We start from the raw sequence: 20,187 nt of genomic DNA on the forward strand, positions 1-20,187 counted from the left end.
GGTTACACAAAAGAAAAATAGCTGGTCGTTCAAGATGCGAAGCAATTTTTGTGCTTATATTTCTTAATTTATTTTTGAGTTGAGCATCTTTAGAAAACCATCACATTACATTGTCAGTAAGAGTGTCAAGTAGACATCAGAAAAATAGTTCCACATTTCGGGAGGCTTGCAATGAACCTCATTTTCTGCATTGGATTTGCAATCTTGGTTTTGCAGTCCACCTCCTATCCATTGAGTAAGAAAAAAGCTATTTTGCCTTAATTTATGATTTTTTTTTTTTTAATGAAGAATTATATATTTTAAACATTTGCTCTCTAAGTTTTTAAACATATTTACTTCCACAGACCTAGTGTCCAATATTAGCGAACAGCATTTGGTGAATAAGAAAGTACTTTAGGATTTTTTTTCCTGTTTGCTCAAGCTTTTATAAATTCAAATATGTAATTAGTGTATAAGCAAAAATATTATTGAATCAATGAGTTAGAAAACCGGTCATCTCCAAAAAAAAAAAGACTTCTTTACAGAAGAGACAACAAACTGAATAGTTAAGTATTAGCTTGATTTGTAGAGAGCTTTTTTTACTGCGCAAAATTTTCTATACCAAGTAAGTGGACGTGAAATTTTTATACCTATAGCTATGTATCTACGTCAGCTAAACTTAAAAATATAAGAATCTCAATTTTGTAAAAAAGTGGAGATGACTGATTTTCAGACTCATAGATTCAATTGGATCTACCGTCGTTGGTTTAGGTTTTTAATTACAATGAAAAAATCTTAAGAAAGTTGATTTGAAAATCGAAAATAGCCACTCGCTACGTGGCAAGGCAGCAACAAAAAAAATTTACGACCTAAACTAAATAAACAACCGGTCACTTTTTCCATCTCTTTTTTTTAAAAAAAAAACAAACCTCGTATAATTATAAAAGTACATCTATAGAAACAGAATTTTCATTAAAATTTTCATTAAATGTCGCCATTCAAAATTTAGGTTCTTCAGAATCCATCACTTTGTGGTGGAAAGATTCATGTGGAAGGAGAGTTCTTTCACCATTCACAAATTTCTAAGTTGCCAACTTTGTACATTAAATGCAGGGCCGCCAACTTTCTACGCTTTTTGTGAAAATTTATACTAGTGGTTGCTATGTTTTTGTTTTAATGTGTTATTTTTAATTCATTTAAACTTATTTCCCACACCACTGCTTATAAAGAATTTCAAAGTTCATATGCAACACCACTTTGATCCAAGCTCTTTCGTAGTGAGGTTTTTAAAATATTGGCAACATTACCAAAAGTTCTCAAATATTTACCACTCCATAAAATAATTTGCAGAAAGCGTAGTAGTAGTCAGGCCTGTAAATGTATTTTGCCACCCCAAATATTTTTACATAATCTTCTTTGAAGTCAGTATGTTTAGCTAAATTTTGTCAAACATTTATATTATTTTTATTGTTGAATTAATTTTTTTACAGCCGTAGATTATTTCTAATATGAATTTCTTTAAACTATTATTTAGTTCAAGCAAAAAAATAAATAAACAAATAGTTTGCAAAAAGTTGCTATTTAAATAAAAGAACCTGTCCATATCAGTCACCATCCATTAGGTATGAGAAAAAAGTCGCTAAGACATTAGAATCTACTGGCCATTGGATACTAACTGAAAATTTAAATTTTCAGTTTTTTTTTTTAAAGGTAAATTTAATTAAAGTAACGTTTGTGCCCTTTATGGCATATAAATTATTTGACTCTAGTGGAATTTGTTTCGTTACCAAAAGGCGAATAAGTACACTATAAAAATATGCTACAATATGCAAACAAATGCTAAAAATTAAAATGTATAATTCTTTGAAATAATTACAAACAATAAAAATAAGGTAAATTAAGTTAAATTAAATAAGTATTTTATCGCGGTTTTGAACTTACTTTCTTATTACTATCCATTCTGCTTAAAAACCGTATTTTCGGTCATTATTTAAAGTATGCGTCTGAAGAGGTCCGGCAAATGCTAGAACTAAATAATCTAGAGCAGAATGCAAAAAAAAATGCTAGAACACAACTTTTCTATTCTAACTAAAGATCATAACATTGAGTAGATACTAAATATGTAGATGGACTTTTTTGAAGTTCAAATTGGCGTCTTGCTAATTTAAATTAGTCACAGGTCGCCTCAACTACATATAGATTTATTTATTTATATTTTTCAATATCGTGCCTAACACAAAAATTCTTAACTCTTTCGATATCAGTGTTTTTTTTTGGGGAGAAAGCAATAAATTCTTTTGAACTGAAAAGAAAGCCTTCCTAATAATGAAGACTAAAAAGTGTAGACATTTAGTTAAATCTCAAAGTAATATTTTTCCCAGGAGTTAAAAAAACGCTACCGAAATTTGACAAATCGCAATTGAGGAAGGCGGTTGTACAGAACAACAAATTTGTATTTGGTTACGGGCTAAAACAAAGAGGAGTTTTAGTACAATCATTAGAAACACTTTAAGATTTCAACCCGCAATCAAACAAAATTATGATGTTCAGCAATTCCCCCTTTCTTTATTCCAATGGACAATTAATCAAATTTTCATTTTATGACGAAGCTAAGTTAACTGTTAACCGAGCCTAAAGCCAAAACGTTAATATTTTCTTCATAACAGCCACTTCTTTGCTCTAAATATAACAAAAACCGGTTCTGAAGCAAACGAAGAGGTTTATAGTTTGGCTAAAATAAGAACTCCTTCAGACATCCGTCTGAACATGTGGCGGTGACTATGGTAACGAGGTATGACTATTTCAAGTAGGGGTGCGGGGTCGCTGTTTTGGAGTGGTTTCGGCTCGAGTCGGCGGGTGAAAGGGAATCTTTTTCTTCTGTCTATTGTGTTAGTCCTAGAGTGAAGCCACCCTCTCTAAAATGTGCCATTCTTGTTTCCATAGCACCAGACGGCCTCAGACTTTGTGGCGGCAGAAGTTCTTAGCTTAGAAAGACTATGCCTTCCTCATAAATACACAATAGCACGTAATAGAACCGATTGAACCTCTTTCCTGGCATCGGGGATCTCCTTACTTATGGGGCAAATTTAAACATCAAACCAAAATAGTTAAGAAACTCCAACCTGTTTGCGTTGTGCCTTTGTCAAATTAAAATTCGATAGCGTTTTTTTTTTCCTTCCTCGCTTGAATATTGATTTGAGAGCCATGGAGGCTCAGGGTAGAGAGCCTTCGACTTCTAATGAGGTGAAGTGGGTTCGAATTCCTCTGATGGCTGGTCGATTCGAATTCCGCACCCGGCTAGCACCGACCACAGACTGACGTAAAATATCTTCAGTGGTAGACAGATCATGGGTTATAGTCCCCTGGCCGTCAAGCTAACCGTAGGAGCTTTTCATGGTTTTCCTCTCCATGTAATGCAAATGCGAGTTAGCTCCATCAAAAAGTCCTCCACGAAGGCATTTCTCCCAATACTTGATCCAGGAGTTCCCTTGTCTTCTGGATTGGGTTCAAAATTATAAGGCTATGGAGTTGAACGTTAGTCGTCGTAGACCCAAAATTGGGCCGGCTGTTCGACGACGGTTATAAAACAAAAAATATTGATTTGAGAAGTAGAAACTTCTTGTGTGAAACTTCTTCTATATATATGCCTTTTACCTTAATTTTTAAAAGGATTCTAAAAATATAAATTAAGTGCGGAGATTGAGAAACACATTTGGGCCTTAAGGTTGGGTTATAATTGATAGTTAAGGTTGAATTGGTATTTTTTTTTAAAAGTCTGGCACTCAAAAATTGTTTGGTAATACCATAAAATAAATCGGTACAAATTGTATTCATAAATTTTATCGACATTCTATGTTCTTAAGCTAGAAAACGAAGTATAAAGCCAAATCTAAGCGGGAATCGCTCCTATTTTGAAAGAAAATAACCATACAAAAGCTAAGATTCTAAAAATAAATTTTCCATGAAAATCATTATAAATTATTCTGTAAAAATGGGTATGACTTGTTTACATGTAGAAATTTTAGTTCTAATTTTTAACAAAGCCAATCAAGTTCACAAATTGGAAAAACAGTTTTTATATTTATTTATTTTTTAGTTCAAGGCAAAGAAAAAGATTGTATAACAGTTATACTACTAAGTAAGTTAACTCCTTTTTTTTTTTTTTTTTAATTCCTCTATTCCCATTCCCTTTGAACTAATATTCAGCTTTCCTACTGCTTACTCCAAATTATTATAAGTATTAATTAGCGTGTATTATAATTATTTATATTATAATTATTTTTATTATAATTATTTATATTATAATTATTTATATTATCATTATTTGTATTATAATTATTTATATTATAATTATTTATATTATCATTATTTATATTATAATTATTTTTATTATAATTATTTATTTTATAATTAATTAAATTATAATTATTTAAATTACTATTAAGATAATTACAATCAAATCAATTCAAATTCTGTATGTTTTCGATAGAATCGGCGATATAAGAATAAACAAAAAGTCATGTTATCAATGAAATGTAATCATGAAATTAAAAAAAAAATTCACAATCCAGTTGCAAAAATAAAAGATTGAATTTTTGTCATTTTTGTTTCTTTTGCGAAAGAAATATAATAATTGAAGAGCAAGTTAAGTGTTTATTAAATTAGTGAATTTGAGTACTTCGTCTTGTTTAAAAGCAACTGGGAGCTAAAAGTTATTTTTCTTTGAAAATCACCTTATTAATCACTCTAATTTTGGCAGAATAACTTAATATTTTTATAAACTAGGAGCCTTTATCCTTGCACGCTTACATTCGCCAATTTGCTGAACTATATTTTTTTAAGATTTATTCGCGATCTTAAGTTCGTTACGCACACTCATCACATCTTCCTGATGAAAAAGCCAAAAATCAAGATATTGTAATGGATTGATATTCATTGAGAATTTAAAATTTCTAAATTGAAAATCCTTAAAATTTACCGTTGTTCCAGTTTGAATCTTATACTTTAACTATATTTTTTTTAACATACTATTAAAATGGACGATAATTTTGATTTTTTTTAACAAAGAGTATCGGTCCATGTTATCTTATCCAAAGAACGTGAAAAATATGTATTTTTTGTTATCCATTTGGAATTATACATCTTAGTTTCGTTTGAAAAAAGTTTAAAAATTAAGTTTAATGACTCCAAAATTAGTAGAAAATTTCAAAAAAGGGGGAAGTGTCCCTTTTTATCTTCATTTATGTGGCTGCAAAAAAAAATGTAACTGCCACTAGTTCGCTTACATTGAAAAAGCAGAAAACCGTTAAAAAACTTTAATTAAAATTCAACTTAAATAAAGGAAGACAGGTAGTTTACCTTTTGACATTAAAAAATCATGATTCTATTGTTAATAATTTTTTCTAATCTAAACTACATGGGAAAAGAAAAAACAGAAGAAAATGGAGGACATGGAGAAAAAGAAAAAACAGACTTCAAATTTAGCATGAAGCAACTAAAAATGTCTGATCGAAGTTTCATATTTTTTCACTCAATAATGTCACACCAAAAATAATAACTTCATAATCTACACCAATAAACTTGTATAAACACCGAAAATTCCTCGTAAGTTTTTCATAAATGCTTTTTATATTTTTCGTTTTGAATGTGTCAAAATTGAATTTCTTTTTTATAGTCTTCTTAAAAAACGCAGTTTTCATTTTATTATTTAAATAAAGGGGCTGCCCCCACCCCCACACACTGTTAGCTACCACTCGTCAGCCGCGATAATTGTTGTTTCGTGTTGTTTTCTACCTAGGTTGAAATTATTCACTTAAAATATATGTACTAAAAAGAATTCTGTTTGCTCACGCTTATGCCTCAACTTCTCAAATCTAAATATTTCCATGGTAATTCTATTAATATCTATTAGTGAACATAAATAGTTTTTCTTAGCAGTAGTCTTTTAAAATAACATTTAAAAGTATAAGTATATTGTTACAAATTTTGTGAATGCTCAACCATAATTTAATATTTTCGTTTACCAAACAGGTTGATATATTTTTGCATACTTCACATTGTACGTAAAGCTGATCGAATTTTTTAGTCATTTAACGAATCTCTTTAACTGTAATTTATAATACTATATTAATGTAATGTGCACCGAAAGCAATAATTATAAAAACTGTTAACAAATATAAACACCGATTTAAATAAGTACATTTTAAAACGTAGCAAATTACGGTGAGGTAATCAGAGCCGGATTATACCTTTCGTAGGCCCTAGGCATAGCCCCTCCTTCCCCCACTCCTCCCCTCTTTTCAAAATATATGCTAAAATTTGCGACATTTTGCGTAGTTTGGAATTCGACAGCATAATACAAGATTTCGTTGAATCCAAAAATCGCAAAAAAAGTAATATATTAGATCAGAAGATTCTGCAAAATAATTTATTACCGAAAAATATTACATTTTTATTTGTATCTTCATAATTTTGTGCAAAATACGCTTGTTGTTTTTAAAGCTAAATTATTTTTGTCAACAAATTTTTTTCTCCCAAGTTTTTCGTAGGCCCCTGAATTCGTAGGCCCTAGGCACGTGCCTAGTTTGCCTCTAGGTTAATCCGGCCCTGGAGGTAATATCACAGAACTGTTTTTTAATAAAGAAACAAGTCTTTTAATTTTGAACTTTTAATTTAGGAAGCAATCGAAATCAAAAACGTAATAATAGAGGAGTAGGATAAGAAAAAATAAACATTACAGGTAAATGCGCTAAAATTAGAAATACTACAAAACGATTTTATAGTAAAACGATACCTTTACGACTTAAATTAATTTCAACCAAAAATATGTGGAATTGTGAGAGAACTAGATCCTACCGTGTGATTTTCTGGCTAAAATATCTAATTTTATGGACCATTCTGTTTTTATGGAATATCTGATTGCCTGGTGCAAGCATTTGAAGCATAAAACTTTCACAGTATCAACGATTTCATTTGATCCTGCGACGCTATCATTAGATTTTGTAGAGGCGTTTTTTTCTCATAAATAGTTATTTTTTAGCCTTTAATGATTTGCCCTTATTGATAGAATTTCTATCAAATTACTCCAATTTATTACATCATAGCATCATTGAAATTTCTTACATCATTACATCATTGAGCAAAAATAAGAAAAAATATCCTTAATTTTCACACTCAGCCATTTCAGCGAAACAATTTTCTTTTTAACAAAAAGCGAAACAATTTTCTTTTTAACAAGAAACAAAAAAAACAAAAACAAAAAAAAAAACAATACCAGAGAGCACATTTTACACTCGTAGTTATAGACTTTTTATTTATCTATTTAATAGAAGGCTACACAAAAACCTGCGCTAATAACTTGGCAACTGCTGCACCAAATAAACAGACAGCGTTATTTTCCCGTAGTTTCTTGGAACAGTTTTGCACTTTTTTAATTTTTTATTTTCGGCAGGAAGCTAAACTTTTTTTTTTTGTTAGATTAAAATTTCATTATTTTATCTTTGTTAATATTTCACTTTTTCAAATGAGGAATTTAGTTTTGTCATAATAAAATTGGAGCCATTTAAAAAATTGGAGAAAATAGTTTTTTCACAATACATTCTTGGAAAGATAGAAAAATTTTAATCTAACAAAAAAAAAGTTTAGCTTCCTGCCGAAAATAAAAAATTAAAAAAGTGCAAAACTGTTCCAAGAAACTACGGGAAAATAACGCTGTCTGTTTATTTGGTGCAGCAGTTGCCAAGTTATTAGCGCAGGTTTTTGTGTAGCCTTCTATTCACGAATCAAAAGTGGCCGGTTCACGCTATTGGTCGAAAATGACGTCACTACTTTATGGGAAAGGAGATGGTATATATCAGGGGTGGCCAACCTGCGGCTCGCGAGTCACATGCGGCTCTTTGAAGGAATATTTGTGGCTCTCGATAAATGTACCAGAGTTCCCTTTTCATTTTTGTTCTATTATATTTTTAAAAAATTATTATCGTTCCGTATGTACCGAATTTTGAAATTTGTACCAGAATCGAAGTATCTTGAATTAAAAAAAGGCTGCTGGTCGAATTATTTCAATATTCGGAACAACGTATTTATGTTAATCATTTTATTTCACTTTAAAATTCGTGAAATCCAAACACCGAATAGTCTTAACTAACCAGCAACTCAAAGAATTACTGAGAAGTGCTGTCACCAATTATTCACCAAATTTTAAGCAATTATCAAGAGAAGTAAAATAAATGTGTTTAATTTTTAATATTTAAATTCAATACAGATATTTTGTACTTTTATTTATATGTTTTCAATAAATATAATTTCTGTAAGAAAAAAATTTAATACCTTTTTTGCATACCTTTTAAATACGTAATTAATATTAATACGTAATAATAAAAATTTCAAATTTTGAATAATGGCTCGATTATCAAGGAGCTTGCCCACCCCTGGTACATATCGACTATCGCTGATTTCATTTTGGAAAATTGCTGAAAATTTTGCCTCTAAACAAGTTTTTTTTTTATTATTTTCTTTGTATTTATTTAAAAACTTAATTATAGTCTCAAGATATATAGCTATATTTTGAAACGTGTTTTTTAGCCTAATATTTCAAAAAATTTCATTTAAATAAAAGAAATAGGTGTGCAATAGAAGGGGAAAAAATGCAGTTTACGGAATTTTGAAAAGGCACTGATGGCAGAAAAAAAATAACAGTATTATTTTGGTTAGGCTTTCACAAGAACTGATAGATAATAAACGTAAATACTGAAACAGTATTAGGCAGTATTTTGTTTGGTACTGTTACAAATATTAAAATGTATAATGCATGCGACTAAATAAATATTTTTTTAAATTGTTTCTTATTCCATAAAATCGTTCAAAATAAAAATACTATTTACAATTTGCTTAGTTTTGTGATAAATTCTGTTGGAGTCAAAAACATGGAAATAAAATTTAATACCGATATTAAGAAAACGTTTTGAATCAATAGCGTGATCCAACAATTTAATGGCTCGTTTCTATTCTATTTCAATAAGATGTTTGGGTTTTCCGGTTTTTCACGCTAATGTAAGAAAACCGTGAATAAAACTTAATGAATACCAGTCGTAAAATCTCACTGAAAAAATTCGAAATTGGCAAGGTCGTTTAATTGACATATTTCAAAAGAATTTTTCTAATTAATTTGAAAACCCTTTGAAAATTAAATTAAATTTTAAATTTTTCTCAACGTATATAAATCATTGCTGTAATTTGTTTTCAATAAAGTCCCTTGATCTGCTTTTTGTTATAAATAATAACACTTTGAGTTATATAAGTATTATCGTTATTTTTTATTTAAAAATGATCCTAGGGAAAAAACAATTACGTTCTGGAGAAAAAAAATTTCTGTTACAAGGAATTTTTTTTATAGATCTTAGATACTTTCGTATCGTGGCCTATTTCAAATATGCAACTCTCTCTAAGCAACAGTTTTTTTAAATAACATTTTTGTCTACTTTTTGTGGAAATGTACAAGCTTAAAAATTCTATATATAACAGGGGGTCACATAAATGTTGTTACAAAGTTCTAAGGGAGTTAGGGAGATCATTAGGATTAAAATTGCATAGGACCCCCAGACCGGCAATGTAGTCATTCGCCTCTAGGGGCGTTTTCCTACTATGACCTGTTCAGAAGAACAGTTCGTAATAAGGAAGCGTCTCTAGCTGCCTAGGATGACATTTCTGGGGATTGTTTCCCAGTGCATTTTTAATCCTGATTCGGTGCCCTAACTCGCTTCAGTTTCGCGCAACATTTACGCGGCTTTCTGCTATATATAACGCTTTTAAACTTGTACAATTCGACAAGAATTACATTAAAATGTCGTTTAAAAAAATTTGTAGCTTCTGGAGCAAAACTTATTTTAGAATTAAAATCCCTAAATCCGAATTAAAGAAGAGGAAGTATTCATGACCTTGCATAATTTGGATGCAATATCAATGAACAATAATGTAAACTTCTAAAATTATCATGTAAATGAACACTAAATTTTGTTCCCCTGTATTTTTCGAGCAAATAACTTTTTTGCTATTGTTTTCTTTCCTACTTTGAAAATTAAATGTTTGATGGAGAATAAAATAGAACATAGTAGACATTTTTGAGGTAAGATTTCAAAACTCCCATCATAGAGCCTTTCAGGAGCAAGTGATAACCAACACAGTGATAGAGCTCACGGGAACCCAGTGATTTTTTTTAATTTTATAACCGTCGTTAAACAGCAGACCCAATTTCGGGTTTACGACTACTAATGTTCAACTCTGTAGCCTTGTAATTTTGAACCCAACCCAGAAAACAATAGAACTCCTGGATCAAGTATTGAAAGAAATTTGCCTTCGTGGAGGACTTTTTGATGGAACTAACCCGCATTCGCGTTGCATGGAGAGGAAAACCACGAAAACCTCTCACGGTAAGCCTGACTGCAAGGGGACTCTAACCCATGATCCGTCTACCTTCGAAGGTATTTTTACGTCAGCACTGTCATCGGTGCAAGCTGGATGCGGAATACGTATCGACCAGCTATTGCTGGGATTCGAACCCAAGTCACCTCATTGGAAAGCGAATGCTCCCCTGAGCCACCACACAGTGACTAGACTTTCCGACACAGTGCTCCAAACCAAGCCATGATCAAAAAAGGCACAATCACAATTTTGCGCCTATGGGCAGAGATATAGTGTCAACAAGTAGTCGATCATCCTAGCCAAAATTAATAAAGCGACCACCAAATCAGCCTACAAAAACCTTAATCGGATAGCCGGACCACGCCAGTCACTTTTTAGGTTATAAATGTTTTAAAATCAATGGTTTATAAATTGTGCAAAGTTTGTAAATGATGTTTGAATCGCTTTTAATAAGCCGTATGATAGAAGAATTTTTCTCTAATTTAATGAGAAGTTTTAATTTAAAAACAAATATACATTTCTAGATTTGTTAATCCAATACGTATAGATATGTCTAAACTGGCGAAATTTAAAAAAATATCCATCCATTCACATTATGCACTCATTGATCAATTGGTTGCCAATAGCAACAAGAGTTAATGGGGGAAATGCATTGTTCCCTTTTACAGCCGGAATATGTAAATAATTATTTGACGACTGTTGAAGGACAACTGATCAAGATCCGTCTCACAATTTAAATATCTCTATTTACTAAAATGACACCCAGTGGTTGAGTAGTAGCTCTTCGCGCTCTCGTGTCACTGATCCTCGGTTCGATCTTAGGGCCGAGCAAGGTTGACTCAGCCTTTCATCCCTTCAGTTGGTCCATAAAATGAGTACCAAGCTACTTGGGGACTAAACACTGGGGGTTCAGTGTTCGGTTGACCACCTAACTGGAACATCTGCTCCACAGAGCCCAAGGTCAAGAAAAATGAGACGGCACAGTAGCCCTGGGTACTCTATGAGCTGTTGAGCCACAGAGTTTAGTTTATTTGCTAAAATAGAGACCTGCATACAACCTATATCTAATCTGTAACTTATATACCTTAACCTGCATTTTTGTTACCGTAAATTTTAAAATGTATAGTTAAAATTTTAATTTCCTTATTTTCCAGGTTATGAATCTTCTGATTATGATAGCAGCGGTGATAACTCTTATGAAGACTCGTCTGAAGAATATGACTCAGAAGGTGGTGGAGAAGACGATTCAGTTTTAAGAAGTCTATCTGGAAATCATGAAGGACAGAATGGCAGCGAAAGGCATGGGAAACATGGAGGAAGACATCGAGGCCATGGACATAGAGACCATTCCAGGGAAGATGGTATTCCAAGACATGCTCATGATAGAGAAAGCCAAGCACCCGAGAGATACGAACATGAATATAATGAAGGCGATCATGAACCAGAAGAAGGTGCGCATAGTCCTGCAAGACATCCGTATAGAAATCATAGATCAAGACATCATGAAAGGAGTCATAAACCAGAAAGAAGTGGTGACGCTCCAGAGGAAACTGAAGGAATAGAAAAAGACTCTGGAGAGGGAAGTAGTGGTTCAGGGGGAAATGATGGGCTTATAAGAAACGATGAAATACTGGGAGGCACAGGTGATAGTAGTGCTTTGGGTAAAAAAGACGATAAGTTAAATGGCGCTGGGGAAGAAAGCGGTGGACTTGAGGGAGTTGATACTGGCTTAGAAAAACAAAAGGTGAGCGATGCAGGTGGTAAAGATGGTGATTTAAGCGGAGCTGATGGAATTTTGGGGAAGAAGGATAATGATAAAGCTGGAAATGTAGGCGGCAACCAAGGAGTTGGTGATAACTTAGAAAAGAAAGATGAATTGTTAGGAGATGCAAATGGAAAGAATGGCGCAGTTGGTGGAGGAGATAAAGATGGTGGACAAAACAGTGCTTTAGGTAAGAAGGAAGAAAAAACAAAAGATGCTGATGGTAAAGACAAAGAGGGAGATGATTCGGGAAAAAAAGATGACTTGTTGAAAGATGTTTCTGGAAAAGACGGTGTTATAAGTGGCGCTAGTGGTGGTTCAGAAAAGAAAGATGAAACGCAGGAAAATACTGGAGATAAAGACATCGGTTTGAAGGAAACAGATGGTGGAGCTCCTGGAAAAAAAGAAGGTATTCTAAAAGGAGGAGGTAAAAAAGATGGCTTGGGAGGAACTGGTGATTCTATAAGTAAGAAAGGCAAAACGTCAAAAACTGCAAACGGGAAAGATGGTGGATTAGGGGAAAGTGGGGGAGTTTTAAAAAAGAAGGACGAAACTTTAAATGGAGCAGGGGGGAAAGATGGTGCTACTGATAGTATCTTAGGAAAGAAGGATGGTAAAGATGATGGTTTAGGTGGAACTGATGAAAGCTTAAAAAAGAAAGCAGAAATTGGGAAGGCAAAGGAAGGAAAAGAGGGGGAATTAGGAGGAGGTAATGGTGACTCAGAGAAAGACAAAAAGTTGTTGGATAATGTTGGGGGTAAAAAAGGTGACTCTGATTCTGCTTTAGAAAAAAAAGACAAAAAGTTGAGTGATAAAGATGGTGCATTAGGAAAAAAGGATGAAGTGTTGAATGACAAAGATGGTGGATTGGGAAAAAAAGATAAATTGTTAAGCGACAAGAATGGTGGATTAGGAAATAAAGGTGAAGTGTTGAGTGACGAGGATGGGGGATCAGAAAAAAAAGATGGACTGTTGAGTGACAAGGATGGGGTATTGGGAGAAAAGGATAAAACGTTGAATGACAAGGATAGTGGATTAGGAAAAAAGGATGGAAAGCTGAGTGACAAAGATGGGGGATCTGAAAAAAAAGATAAATTGTTGAGCAACAAGACTGATGGATTAGGAAAAAAAGATGAAGTATTGAGTGACAAGGATGGGGGATCAGAAAAAAAAGATGGAATTTTGAATGACAAGGATGGGGTATTGGGACAAAAGGATAAAACGTTGAATGACAAGGATAGTGGATTAGTAAAAAAGGATGGAAAGCTGAGTGACAAAGATGGGGGATCGAAAAAAAAAGATAAATTGTTGAGCGACAAGACTGATGGATTAGGAAAAAAAGATGAAGTATTGAGTGACAAGGATGGGGGATCAGAAAAAAAAGATGGAATATTGAATGACGAGGATGGGGTATTGGGACAAAAGGATAAAACGTTGAATGACAAAGATAGTGGATTAGGAAAAAAGGATGGAAAGCTGAGTGACAAAGATGGGGGAACGGAAAAAAAAGATAAATTGTTGAGCGACAAGACTGGTGGATTAGGAAAAAAAGATGAAGTATTGAGTGATAAGGATGGGGGATCGGATAAAAAAGATGGAAAGTTGAGTGACAAAGATGGGGGATCGGAAAAAAAAGATGGAGTGTTGAGTGACAAGGATGGTGGATCGAAAAAAAAAGATAAATTGTTGAGCGACAAGACTGGTGGATTAGGAAAAAAAGATGAAGTATTGAGTGAGAAGGATGGGGGATCAGATAAAAAAGATGGGAAGTTGAGTGACAAAAATGGGGGATCGGAAAAAAAAGATGGAGTGTTGAGTGACAAGGATGGTGGACTAGGACAAAAGGATAAAATTTTGAATGACAAGGATGGTGGATTAGGAGCAAAAGACAAAATTCTGAAGAAAGATGATGGTAAAGATAGTGGATTAGGAGGAACTAATGATGCTTCTGGAAAGGACAAAGTACCAGGTATTGCAGGTGATAAGGATGCTGTAGGAAAAAAGGACGAAAAATTAAAAGATACGAATGGAAAAGATAATTCTCCTGGTGGGGCATTAGAAAAAAAGAATGATAAGTTAGGTAGCCCAGGTGGAAAAGATGATGATTTAGCTGGAGCTGGTGGTGACTTAGGAAAGAAAGAAAAAATTCTAAAGGATGGTGAAAGCAAAGACGGTGTATTAGGTGGAGCTGATGGTGCTTTGGGGAAAGAGAAAAAGTTAAATATTGGAGGTGAGAAAGCTGGCAGTTCAGGTGAAGGGGGAGATTCAAAAAGTTCAGATGGTGGTTTGGGAAAGGAAGGTGAAAAGTTAAAAGGAGTTGAAGGAAATAAAGACGGTTTAGGAAATACTGATAACGTGTTAAAAAAGGATGAAAAGATGAAGGGTTTAGGTGGGGCTGGTGGTAGTGGAGATGGTTTAGGTGGAATTGGAGGAAAAAAAGGTGGTTTAGGAGGAGCTGGTGGTAGTGGAGCTAAAGGAGTAGATTTAGGTGGAGTTGGAGGAAAAGGAGGTGATGTAGGTGGAGCTGGAGAAAAGGGAGGCGTTTTAGGTGGAGATGGAGTGGCGTTAGGTGGAGATAAAGGGGATGATTTAAGTGGAGTTGAAGGAAAAGGAGGTGATTTAGGTGTTGGAGGAAAGGGAGGTGATTTGGGTGTAGCTGGAGGAAAAGAAGGCGCTTTAGGTGGGGATGGAGTTGGGTTAGGGGGAGCTAAAGGAGATGGTTTAGGTGGAGTTGGAGGAAAAGGAGATGCTTTAGGTGGGGATGGAGTTGGGTTAGGCGGAGCTAAAGGAGATGGTTTAGGTGGAATTGGAGGAAAAGAAGGTGGTTTAGGAGGAGCTGGTGGTAGTGGAGCTAAAGGAGTAGATTTAGGTGGAGTTGGAGAAAAAGGAGGTGATGTAGGTGGAGCTGGAGAAAAGGGAGGCGTTTTAGGTGGAGATGGAGTGGCGTTAGGTGGAGATAAAGGGGCTGATTTAAGTGGAGTTGGAGGAAAAGGAGGTGATTTAGGTGTTGGAGGAAAGGGAGGTGATTTGGGTGTAGCTGGAGGAAAAGAAGGCGCTTTAGGTGGGGATGGAGTTGGGTTAGGTGGAGCTAAAGGAGATGATTTAGGTGGAGTTGGAGGAAAAGGAGATGTTTTAGGTGGGGATGGAGTTGGGTTAGGTGGAGCTAAAGGAGATGATTTAGGTGTAGCTGGAGGAAAAGAAGGCGCTTTAGGTGGGGATGGAGTTGGGTTAGGTGGAGCTAAAGGAGATGGTTTAGGTGGAGTTGGAGGAAAAGAAGTTGGTTTAGGAGGAGCTGGAGGAAAAGAAGGCGTTTTAGGTAGGGATGGAGTTGGGTTAAGTAGAGCTAAAGGAGGTGATTTAGGTGGAGTTGGAGAAAAGGGAGATGTTTTAGGTGGGGATGGAGATGGGTTAGATGGAGCTGGTGGCAGTGATCTTGATTCTACGTTGAAGAAACACGAGAAATTGCTGGGAGCCGATGGTGATTCCAGTAATTCAGAGGGTGCTACGGATGATTTAGGAAAGAAAGGCAAAATATTGAAGAAAGATGGTAGTAAAGATGATGGTGCTCTAGAAAAGAAAGATGACATTTTGAAAGGAAGTGGAAATGAAGGATTGAAAGAAAAAACTCCTCCTATTGCTGATGATAAGAAAGCCTGAGTTAATCGAACGTGTGAAAAATGAAAATATTCTTATTTGAGACATTACATCTTATTTGCCTATTATCAAATTTTTATCAATTAAATTAATCAAGTAGAAGAAGAACTATAATTCTATAATTGCAATATAAATGCTATATTTTAAATTATAGATTTTGTTTATAATACAAATGAAACTTGAATAGATTGTCTTTTTAGCCTGGAATCATTATTAAAGAATTTGAATATTTTCTGATTTTATTTAAGCTTATATTTTCAAAACTATTTATGAGCAGCTTCATCGCTTTTATGCAATTTACACGAAACAACTGCATTTGTTTTTTGATTTGGTAATGTTATAACTGTAAATCATAAATCATTTTATTTTGTAAGAGTTGTACATATTTAATAGTTGCTTTATTGCGTGTATATATTTATTTCCTTATGAAGACATGCTAAATTTTAAAATCAGTGTTGTCTTTTTTCTTTATAAAGGGGAGAGTGTTGTGCATTGCACCAATTTGAACTTTTCTCTTTGATTCAAGCAACTTAGTCATGATTTAAATAAATTTGATATTTCATCGAATATACCTAATATGTTTTTCGATTAATCTTTCGTGTTCTATCATGCACTTCAAAAAACATTAAAAAAAATCAGGAAAATTGGTGTTGTACCTTGGATCTCTATATGCCGTACCTTGGTCATTTGATGCTACTACTTTGAAGTGATATGCACTTATACTAAGTTTTTGAGCACCTTTTTGATTTTAGTAGGCCTAACAAAAATAATTTATTTTTCTGTAAAAATTAGAATTTTATTTTAAAAGGAAAATGGCATCCGCAACTCTAGAGCTCGTGTACGCCCCCTAATGCTGAGTACAGTAAACTTCTTATAGGTGATCACGTCTATCCAACACATTGCGATAATCGCATCTCAATGCGTCCGATAGATGCAACTCTTCGCTTAAAAATAGCTGATCTAACATGAAGGCTTAAGACGAAAGATCTGCTATATTTACCGATTTGAGTGTCTCTTGCAGACGGTTCTATTCTTGAGTCCTTTTAAATTAAGCTTATCAGTGTCCTGAGATATTTATGAAATATTTACCCCGACCTGCCCCAATTTAGGGCATACGGGTAAATGCTTATTAAAATCAAGAAAAACAGAAAAGTACATAAAATACAAAAAGTAACATTACAGAGTAACATTATGTAAACATTACAGAGTCTGATGGCAACAGCAGTAAAATAATTAAAATGCTCCGAGAGTCCCGCCTTATAGTGCCGAAGCCGACGGGGCTTCCCTTATAGTGATCCAAAGACACAAATGAAAAATTTTACAACACATCGCATGAAAGTACAGTATGACATACAATGCATCATGTGCAGGCAGTACATAGGATTAATACGAGTAATATTACAGAGTTAGTTGGGTCGCTAAACCAAAGCGATCATTAACATTGTGACAGGATATAAAGGACACAAAGTATAAACTGTTGATGTATTCAGGAACAGTAAAACATAAAGTGAACCATTAAAAAAAAAACGTGTACCTGAAGTGAACATAAGAAAACATTAAAAGGTCACAGGTAAACGGAGGTCCCAAGTTAATATAGGTCAAAGAACCAATACAGTCGATGACAAATTGACAACAGGTAAGACAGAAGAACAAGGCGTAAGGAGCCAAGAAAATCTCAAATGTAAAACAGTCCTGAGATATGTCCTGAGATATTTATGTATAAAAAAAGGGAAAGTAGTTAAGTTTCAATAAGGATATTCGAAAACTTACCATTTTACCTTTTTTAGTTAAAATTCTCAAAACAAATGTCTATAACAAGGAAAGGGAAGCTGCGAGTTTTTGAATATCTTTTTAAAAAAACTTAAAATTTAAGATAATAAAAAAGAAAATTAAGAAAAACAATAAGTTTTACTTACTGCGCATAAGCTGCAAGTAAATAGAACTCATAAAATAAGTTTAAAGTGTAGAGAAAACATGGAAAAATTACAGAACAATGAAAAAAGGGGAAAAGAAAAGTAATAATAAAAAATAAAAAACTTTTTCTTGAGTGCTCCTCACACTATTGTATTGATATATATTGCTTTGGCAATATTGATACAATATTAGAAAGCACACCTTTTTGCGGATATAATCATGTGATGAAATTTCCCGGATTTCCTTTTTATTTCCCGGATTTTTATTAATTTTTTTCCATTTTTTGGATTTTTTTCTGGTTTTTTATATTTTAATTATTATTTTTCTTTTTCCATTGTTCTGTAATTTTTCCATGTTTTCTCTACATTTTGAACTTATATAATACATGTATATAGTTCTTAGATAAGCTTGAAATTAAAATCAAATTAGAAAATTAGTAACGCCTCTAAATATAAACTTATTCCCAATTTTAAAGGGTTTTCCTGGGCTATTAAGCCACCCACAAAGCAACTTTTCGAATTTGCCACGTGCCTTGGAACTTGACATTTGAAAATAAACAAGTGCGGTTACTACCTTCCTTCGTTCTACTAAAAAAATCCACGATCCGAGCCAGAAAATCTTCGAGGATCTTAACTCCTGATGAATATTTCCCTGCAGTTACGCGCCTTTTCATTGCAGGATTATAGAAACGGCAATTTGTTTGTTTTTCAAAAGCACTTGTCGCGTTCCAATGTTAATAACAAAATAAAAAGGTTGATAGCGGGGGGCCTCAGAGAAATTTTGTCATCTCTTCATCTGATTGACTTCTTACTTCCGTTTTAATAGATCCACATTGCGCAAACGTGAAGTGATTGCTGTACAATCGAGATTGCTCACTGCAGTGGTGGCTAATTTAAGCGAAAGAAATGAAGTAACTGGAGAGGTTTGTAAAATCTCTCTTTATTAATACTTATCAACACACATATAGCTTACCATCCTTTTTACATCTCTCCTAGTAATCACTGTCTAAAGCGTATTTTGAAATAAGAAAAAAAAATTATACTGTTTTTTTTTTTAAGATTGGTTAAAATAAAAGCTCACAATTTATGAAAAAAATTTACCTGATTGTATTACAAAAAGATACAGGTATTGTTTCAAAGGAAGAAATAAGTTTATTTTAATTAAAAAAATTAACTTAAATACAGACTTATAAGGCAATAATTATATTGCTAAATATATTTGTATTATTAGTATAATATTAATTACCTATTTTATTATGCAAACACAAATTTTCTACGATGCTAACACCAAAATAGTAAAAAGAATTTATTCAATACATTAATGTTACTCAAGAAAATGTTTTTATTTTAGCCATATAGTATATGAAGTTCAAAAATTGGCATAACTTGTACTTTTATATCGATCCCTAAGCATGTTACCTCATTCTGGTGTTTTCTACACTAGGGAACGCTGCAAGCTCCATACCGCCTATTTTTTCAGGTTACTGTTTCCGGTGTATTTTAAAGCCACAACGTGATCATTGTGTTTTGAGATTCTTGCAAACGTGGCATTTGATTACCTATTACTTGTGTTTACAATGCTAACAATACTTGTGTTTACAATGCTAACGGTGCTAACACTAACGTAAGATTGTGCACAGCTTGTAACAAGAAGAAACAGTAATAAACAAATGGAAAGAGGCCGAATCAGGACTGCCAAAAAAGCGAGTTATTCAAAATCTAGCAGCCATGTCACCTTTTTTAACAATATATCTATAAATAACTAAAACAAATTTTCACTTCAAACTCACCAGAATTACTTAATAGCATTAATATCTTTTGAAATACGGCAGATTTGAGCTCAGAAATCATCTAATTTACTTCTTTTATTGAAAACAAAATTATCCGTTTGAAAATATCGCCTCGCAGAATAAGCTGTAGTAAGCAGTTGCAAACTTTCTAACCGAAACGAGAGCAGGTATTGAGCTCGAGATTGTTATTGTTTACATTTATAATGAAAACACCATCCATTAAGGCCTGTTTACACGGTCCAAGTTCTTGAATCCGAGAAATTGGAGTTCTCGAATGTCACTGATTCGTCGAAAGAAAAACTTGCACATGCGCATTGTTCATATTCAACATTATAAAATAATACATATGTAAGTTTAAAATTACTAAATAAATTCAAATAAAATCATAATAACACAAATAAACAGCAACAGATCAATTTATTTGGACTAAAATATATGAAAACAGACAACAAAATGACATAATTTGCTGCCTGCTTGTTGACGTCGCAAAACCTAAGCCGCTGATTGGTTAAGGGAGAAAAAACTTGGACGGAAAGTAGAACATACTTTACTATCGTCCAAGAAGTTGGGCCAAGTACTTGGATGATTGTTTACGCACAATCCCAGCTCAAAGCAAAACAAGTTTCCATCAATATCAATCAATCTCTGTCCAAGAAATTGGATCGTCTAA

At 33.4% G+C, this 20,187-nt stretch overlaps 1 protein-coding gene across 2 annotated transcripts; it reads left to right on the forward strand.

Annotated features, from left to right (window-relative positions):
- On the forward strand, positions 1-16,056 carry LOC107442250 (uncharacterized). 2 transcript variants are annotated; one of them, XM_016055765.5, is made up of 3 exons: positions 74-235; positions 4,076-4,117; positions 11,553-16,056. In XM_016055765.5, the coding sequence occupies exons 1-3, from the start codon at positions 172-174 to the stop codon at positions 15,815-15,817; spliced, it is 4,371 nt and encodes a 1,456-aa protein (XP_015911251.3). In that variant the 5' UTR covers positions 74-171; the 3' UTR covers positions 15,818-16,056. The 2 variants fall into 2 exon arrangements, with proteins under 2 accessions (XP_015911252.3, XP_015911251.3); XM_016055766.5 differs by lacking the exon at positions 4,076-4,117 and having other exon boundaries at positions 1-235.
- Positions 16,057-20,187: the final 4,131 nt, after the last annotated feature.

The sequence above is a fragment of the Parasteatoda tepidariorum genome, chromosome 1 (assembly GCF_982258835.1).
Source record: "Parasteatoda tepidariorum strain Cologne lab strain chromosome 1, Ptep-v5.0, whole genome shotgun sequence".
NCBI lineage: Eukaryota > Metazoa > Arthropoda > Arachnida > Araneae > Theridiidae > Parasteatoda > Parasteatoda tepidariorum.

Excerpts from the sequence above, each read along its gene's own strand:
- LOC107442250 (XM_016055765.5), top strand. The coding sequence starts at position 172 with ATGAACCTCATTTTCTGCATTGGATTTGCAATCTTGGTTTTGCAGTCC. Across the intron at positions 236-4,075 it reads GTCCACCTCCTATCCATTGA|TTCAAGGCAAAGAAAAAGAT; the intron begins GTAAGAAAAAAG and ends TTTATTTTTTAG. Across the intron at positions 4,118-11,552 it reads TATAACAGTTATACTACTAA|GTTATGAATCTTCTGATTAT; the intron begins GTAAGTTAACTC and ends CTTATTTTCCAG.